General features: G+C 58.1%; 1 protein-coding gene across 1 annotated transcript in view; it reads right to left on the bottom strand.

The window, feature by feature from the left end:
* Positions 1-1,035: 1,035 nt before the first annotated feature.
* DDR2 (discoidin domain receptor tyrosine kinase 2) overlaps positions 1,036-7,096 on the bottom strand; it is a 34,812-nt gene continuing 28,751 nt past the window's right edge. The window contains 7 exon segments of the mRNA XM_014943344.1: positions 1,036-2,502; positions 2,974-3,123; positions 3,651-3,885; positions 4,027-4,218; positions 4,632-4,768; positions 5,869-6,092; positions 6,602-6,930. Coding sequence (XP_014798830.1) covers positions 2,365-2,502; positions 2,974-3,123; positions 3,651-3,885; positions 4,027-4,218; positions 4,632-4,768; positions 5,869-6,092; positions 6,602-6,930 — 1,405 coding nt within the window. The 3' untranslated portion in view covers positions 1,036-2,364.

The following is a 7,096-nucleotide window of genomic DNA, read 5'->3' as shown; positions in this document are numbered from 1 at the left end:
CTTCCCCCTTCCCTTCCCCCTCCCTTCTCTCTTCCCTTCTCCCTTCCCTCTTCCCTTCCCCACTCCCTTCCCTTCCCCCTTCCCTTTTTCCTTCCCTTCTCCCTTCTCCCTTCTCCCTTCCCTCCCCTCCCCTCCCCTTCCCGCAGCCATGGGGCACTCTGCCCTCACGCAGAGGGATTGCAGCCCTGTGTTGCAGCCACACAGAAGTGCCACCATGTCACTGTACCCCCGGTGCTGCTGCGAGTGCCAGGGTGCACAGTGCCCGCTGGAGATCTCGGTGCAGCCCTGTGCCTGGCGGGGCCGGTGTCACAGCTGGAGCAGGGGATGGACACACACCACCAGCCCCCTGCACCTCCCTGCTGGTGGGGCTGCTCCCCAGGCGCCCAACACATGGTTCACCCCATGGCTGTCCATCCCCCGTGCAGGTGCCCAGGCACAGAGCCCAGGGGCTCAGGTCAGCGGGGGCTGCAGTGTCCATGGGGCAGATGTCCCCCTGCTTGGCCCAGTGCTCCCAGCTCCTGGGAGAGGCTGTGATGCACCCTGAGCAGGGAGAGGGCATCCGAAGGCAGAGGCAGACGGGTACCAATTTCATGAACAAAGCCTGTCCTCACTCCTGATTCAGCCCCAAAGTGAGGTGTTGCTGCAGACTCTGCACTCAGGAGGGGTGAGACCTCCTCTGCTGCAGCCAGGACTGGGCCAGCCCCCTACCCCCCTCTCCCAGCCCCAATATCCCACCTCAGTCCCTGCCAGTGAACATCTGACGTGGATGCTGAGCCTTGGAGCACCCTCCCTGTTGCCCAAGGAGATGGGCAACCGGTGGGGGTCAACCAGCAGGTCTCTTGAGCATCCTTCCTTGTTACATATGTGCACTCTCCCAAGCACCTCAGGGCACATAGTGCAGCCCCAGAGCCCCCCCCAGCAGGTGGAGCCTGGCCAGGCTCCCCGAGGTGCCCACAGAGGAGGTGAGCTGCCTTCTGAAGCGCCGCAAGGGAACCACGCAACCAGATTCACGTAGCAAGTGTCTCTTCAGCGGGTTTGCCCCTATGTATAGGTGCATCTACTGAATATATACATGCCTTAGCAATGGTATACTGGAAACTGTGCCACGCGTGACGATGGTGCTGAACTAATGCGTACAAAAGTATGGAGGGGTCCATGTGCCCTCTAAGTACAAAGTTCCTTCTGTCCAGCTGCAGGAGGGTCCGTTCATGGGGCAGGACAGGTGACCTGCCAGGGTTCCTGGGGTGCGTGCGGCTTTGGCACCTGCCCAGTTTGCTCGTGGAGCTGCCAGACCTGGGAGGACGGACTGGTGCCAGGCTGCTGCGGGATGCTCAGGGCATCAGAGTCCAGCCCAGGCACTTGAGCCGAGCTGCAACCCCCGGGCCAGGAGCCAGGGAGAGCCGGGGTGCCCGCTGCTCCATGCCCACGGGCCGTTGCAGGCTTGGGCATCAGGCAGAAGCTGGTGAAAACTCTGCTATGTGCGTTCCTCTCATGGCTGGTGAAGATGTGGGTTAACCCTGGGAGAGGAGGACCTGGAGATTTCCCCTTGGAGGTGAAAGGTGCTACCACGCCACCGTCTGCCACGTAGCACCCGCAGGGCATCCAAAATGCATTTCAGGAGCAGTTGAGCAGCTCTGGAGTGGCTGAGGTCAGTGGGAGGAGGTGCCCTTGGTGTGCCTCTCTCCAGGGCTGGCATGTCCGTTCCTCCCTGGCTGACACAGAGGAGCCGTGGCTGAGCCCCCTCCAGCAGCTGGGAGAGGGGCTGGGATTCTCTCTGCGCAACTCGGCTCTGGCCAGCAAGGATGGAGCTTCCTGCCCCTCCATGTGGCATGTCCAAAGGCCATAATGTCCACAGAGTTTTTGTTTTCATCCCGTAATTGCACAGCCTCCTGTGAGCAACTCCCAGCTGCTCCTCAAGCAGGCAGTGGCTGCAGGATGGTCCCTACTCCAGCAGGCACATACCCGTGCACATTCCTTCTGCAGGTGCCCACCCTGCATATAGGCCGGGAGCTTCCTCATGGAGAAAGTCCAGCTGACGTTCTTCCCCTCCAACCTGGAGAGAGAAGCCACTCTCTGTCCCGGACATCATCACCAAGAACACGCTGCATCAATAAATAATCCTCATCTCAGCCCATGTTGGCTCCCGAGCTTGCGTCAGCAAGTGAGCAGGAGGTCCAAGTCGTCCCACGCTGTGGCTCTCCTTGCTGCCCTTGGGGTTTTCCTCTGAGGCTTCACTGTACAATGAGAACAAGACCAGCTGCCCGGGTTCTATTGCTAAGTCCGAGTGAAGTGGCTTTGGTTTGAGTATGGGGCTCCTCTGGGGATGGGGAGGGATGGGGATGGGGACTTGGGGGGAGCAGAGGGTCATTCTTCACTGGCTGACTCTTGGAGAAGGCGATGGATGTCCTGGAAGGAGGGACGATCTTTAGTGTCCCGTCTCCAGCAGCTGAGCATTAGCTTATAGACTGAGTCAGGGCAAAGTGCAGGCTGGGGAAGGTAGGTCTTCAAAACAAAAGGCAAAGATGACAAGAGGAGAGAGTTACTGCCATGGAAACCAAAAAGCAAACTGTCTCTGGGGAGCCCCTTTTCTCCATGCGCCGGGGCAGGGAGCTGTGCTGCTGTATGTTCAGGGGCAAGGGGACCCCCAGACGGCACAGTGAGGGGGCTGAGGGCACCTGCTCATGTCTCCCAGCCTGGCTAAATGCTGGAGCAGGGCCAGTGGGCAAGCAAAGCCCTGGGCTATGTAAAGTACAGGGTTTGCTGCACCAGACCCTTTACCAGGACTCCATTCCAGAGGAGTTCCTGTCCCATAACTCCCCCATAGCCAAGCCAGGCTCCCTATCTGGACACCTTAAAGATTTTCCCCCATGTCCCAGGTGCACTGCTGCCTGTCCCGTCCCATCCCATCCCATCCTATCCCATCCCATCCCATCCCATCCCATCCCATCCCATCCCATCCCATCCCATCCCTACCTGCCGGCCTTGGTCCCGGAAAAACTCGCCGGTGTTTTCGATGACCTGCTCATCGGACAGCTGGGAGTAGGGCTGCTCCCGGCAGAGCGTGAAGGTCTCCCACAATGTCACACCAAACGCCCACACATCACTGGCCGTTGTGAACTTGCCCTGGCAGGAGGGAACAGAGCGGGGTCGGGCATGGTCATTACTCCATCCTGCTCCATAAGCACCCTACATGCCTGGTGTTCAAATCCTCTTTCTGCATGCATCAGCTTCCAGATCTGGGCCCAGAGAGGGGCTTGGTCCTGCAGACCTGGTCTCTGCCCAGGGCCAGAGCCTGGTGAGCTCTGGGTCCAGCTTGCAGCAACTGCTATGAAGGCTGGGGCTTAGTAAGGACCCAGCTCCCTGCAAAGGTAAAAAGTAACCCTGCTCCTTCTTCCAGGTCTGACCATGGCCAGGAGAATATGTCAAGCGTCCTGCTCAAAGGCTGGGCACCAGGACACCAAAGATCACTGTAGTCCCCCCATCCTACTTCGAAAAGCTGCTACCCTTCCTGCTTTCTGCATGCTTCACCCTAAAGCTGGGTTCCAGGGAGAAGAGACTTCCCCATCCACTCTGCATGCTCCAACCCGAGGAAAAGAGGCTGTGAGCAGCTCCAGGGCCATGTCAGTGGCCACCAGAGGAACCCCACGTACCAGCAGGATGCTCTCCCAGGACATCCAGCGGATGGGGAGCACTGCCCGCCCCTGGATGCGGTAGTAGTCCCCGCTGTAGAGATTCCTGCTCATGCCGAAGTCGGCTATCTTGATGGTGTACTGCTTGCCCACCAGGCAGTTGCGTGTGGCCAGGTCTCGGTGCACGAAGTTGAGGGAGGAGAGGTACTTCATGCCGGAGGCAATCTGGGTGGCCATGAACCGCAGGTCACTGTAGCTGCCGGGGAGGGGAACAAGGGAGGAGAACTGAGGTGACGGGAAGGAGAGCAGACAGGGAGTACACAGCCCTGAGTAGGGCATCCCATGACCAAGCAGGGTGCCTGGAGCAGGCAGCCCTGTCTGTCCCAGGTGGTGCTACCTGATGGTGGGTGTATTGCCAGCGAGGGGGGTGCCTGCCTGCTGGCGGGACAGGAACTGGTTGAGGTCTCCGTTCTCCATGTACTCGGTGATCATGCACAGCGGGTCGTCCGTGATGCACACAGCCAGCAGCCGGATGATGTTGGGGTCTTTCAACCGCGACATGATCTTGATTTCCTTCAGAAAATCATTCCTTTCCGGAACAGAAACCACACGGATCGGATAGACAGACCCAGAGGGGCACAGAGATGTGCACAGACCAGTCGAGAGTGTCACCCGTCCACCCAAGCCTTGTAGGGGATCTGTGGGTCCCCTCCCCTGGGACTGGGGGCCATGAAGGGGAGCTCAGTGTTGATCCACATACAGCTGTGGGGTGGACTTGGTGGGTAGATGGGATGTTGGGGAGCTGGTTAGGACCAGCAAGGACCAACAGTCCTGAATCGCTGTAGCCCAGCATCCCCAGACAGCTCAGACATGTGGTCCTCACAGCTGCACTGAGAAGCTGGCCACTGGGGACAGGAGACGCTTTCCAAGCATCCCTGCTCTCCTGGAGAGGACTCTATGTAGGGGACGATGCTAGGGCATGTGCACCCCCTGGCCCGGTACCTGGCGTTCTTGTTGGCATCCGCTCGCAGCATCTTCACAGCCACCAGCACAGGACGGTTGGAGCTAGTGTCCAAGCCTTCCAGGGCAAAGTCCTTGCCTGTGAACTTCTCCATCCCCTCCACTTCGCAGAGATGAACCTGGAGGGGGAAAAGAGGCAGCCATTATCCTCATTAACTGTCAGCCTCCCCCGGCCCCACAAACCAGAAAGAGCCTTAGAATCGTAGAATCATAGAATGATTTGGGTTGGAAGGGATCTTAAAGATCATCTAGTTCCAACCCCACTTCCATGGGCAGGGACACCCTCCACTACACCTCCTGGATTGCTTACACCCTGCTGTGTTGTCTCTCCAACAGATATTGGGGTGGTCAAAGTCCCTCATGAGGAACCAGGGCTTGTGAACATGGGGCTGCTCCTGTCTGTCTGTAGAGGGCCTCGGTCTTCTTGGTAGGATGGCCTGTAGCAGTCACTCACTGTAACTCCACCTATCCCCGGCCTCCCTTTAATCCTGACCCATAAACTCATGGTCAGCTCCTCATCCATCCCCAGGCAGAGCTCCATTCGCTCCAGCTGGTCATTGACATCGAGGGCGACACCCTCTCCTTGTCTCCCCTGCCTGTCCTTTCTGAAGAGTCTGTATCTTTCATTCCAACACTCCAGTCACAGGATCCATCCTACCATGTCTCCATGATGCCAATAAGATCATGGCCCTGCAGACACATGCGTTTCTCTTACTTCTCTTGTTTGCTCCCCATGCTACGTGTATTTGCATAGAAGCACTTAAGTTGGGCACTAGATGAAGTTGACTTACTGGCTAGAGTGGCTGGTGTTCTTTTGTGCTGCACTCCAGGTGCTCTCCTGCTGACCTGCGACCCTTCTCCAGGCTCTGGGCATGTATTGTTGCCACTAGCATCAAACTGATAGGAGTGGGATGGATTGAAGTTCTCCTCCCCTAGTAACTTTAGTTTAAAACCCTCCTCATGAGCTTGGCAAGCATTAGACTGAAGATGCTCTCCCCTTTCATAGATGGACCCCATCAGCTCCCAGTAGACCTTCTCAAAGTGAGTTGCATGGTCTAAGTAACCAAATCCCTGGCTGCAGCCCCAGACCTGTAGCCATTTGTTCACTCACCAGATTTGACTGGTCCCTTCAAACCCCTTTTCTTTGAACAAGAGGATTGAAGAAAAAAAAAATAGATTTGCCCGAGTCCTGCTCAGAGCAGGACTGGCTCCCACTCACCTCCCCAAACTGGCCTTCTCCCAGCTTCTCCTTGAAGGTCAGCAGCTTCCTGGGGAACTCTTCAACAGCCACATCCTTGCCAGAGAGCAGGTCCATGGTGAGGGCCGGAACTGAGTAGGTGTTGCCACCCGTCACACCCTGCAGGTTCACGATGTCGGCCTCGGCATAGTGGGGGACACCCTCGGGGACGTTGGCCTGGGATGGCTTCGCAGGGCCACTGCAGCCTGTGGGAGGACAGTGGGGACAGCCCTGCCTGGGTGTCCTGTCCTGTACCCTCTGCTCCCTGGTGCCTGCTCACACTCCAGTCACCAGCTTCTCCATCCCCATCCTCCCCAGAGTTCTGGCGCTGCCCAGCACAGTTGGGCTCCTGCAGACATTGCAGCCTGCTCTGCTCCTTCCACACCACCGACAAATGCATCAACCCAACCCCAAGCACTAGATGAGCAGGGATCAGTGCCCGACCTCCAGATGACCAAGGAAGAGATGCCAGAGCATCCCAAGGATGGTGGTGGAGACACAGCTCAGCCTGGTGGTGGACACCTGTAATGGCTCTCAGCCCCAGGCTTTGTGTGACTTCAGAGCGGGATGCGTGGGAGCTTATGTGACCTCCTCCCCACCCTTCTGTGCCAAAATGTTTGGAGATAGGCCAAAATCAGGGGCTGGGGAGAGGGGACCACAGCAGGCTCGATGTGAGGTAGATGGCTCTAAGCAAGCAGGGTGTCCCAGCTCTCACCCGTGTCCTCCTCTCCCGGGGTGAACTCGGGCAGCTTGCGGATCAGGCGGGAGGGCTCCTGGTAGTCGGGTCCTAGGGGGAATATGCGGTCGTAGGTGGAGCTGGACTCCTGCTCGCTGGAGGAGGAGGAGCGGTTGTGGTTGAACATGCTGGATTCGCTGGGCAAGGAGAGGCTGACGGTCATTTCATCATCCAGCATCCTCCGTGAGGCCTATGAGAGGTGGGGCAAGGGAGGAGAGAGCTGGCACAGGGGGTCCCACAGCACTGGCAGGATGGGGTCTCCTGCACTCCATGGCACTGTGGCCATGCCCAGCCCCAAGCCCTCCTCTCTGGTGCACTGTCCCAGGGCTGCAGCACCCACCTGGGGAAGATGTTTGTCCTCATGTCCCCCCCTTCTATTGTCTGCCTCTATGAAGAAGAGTTTGGCTCCATCACCTCTGTGACTCCCTTGGGTTAGCTGGGGGCTGCAGTGAGATCCCTTTGGGCTCCTCTTCC

Source organism: Calidris pugnax, unplaced genomic scaffold (genome assembly GCF_001431845.1).
Source record: "Calidris pugnax isolate Ruff unplaced genomic scaffold, ASM143184v1 scaffold63, whole genome shotgun sequence".
NCBI lineage: Eukaryota > Metazoa > Chordata > Aves > Charadriiformes > Scolopacidae > Calidris > Calidris pugnax.
This window is presented reverse-complemented; position numbering and strand designations above follow the sequence as displayed.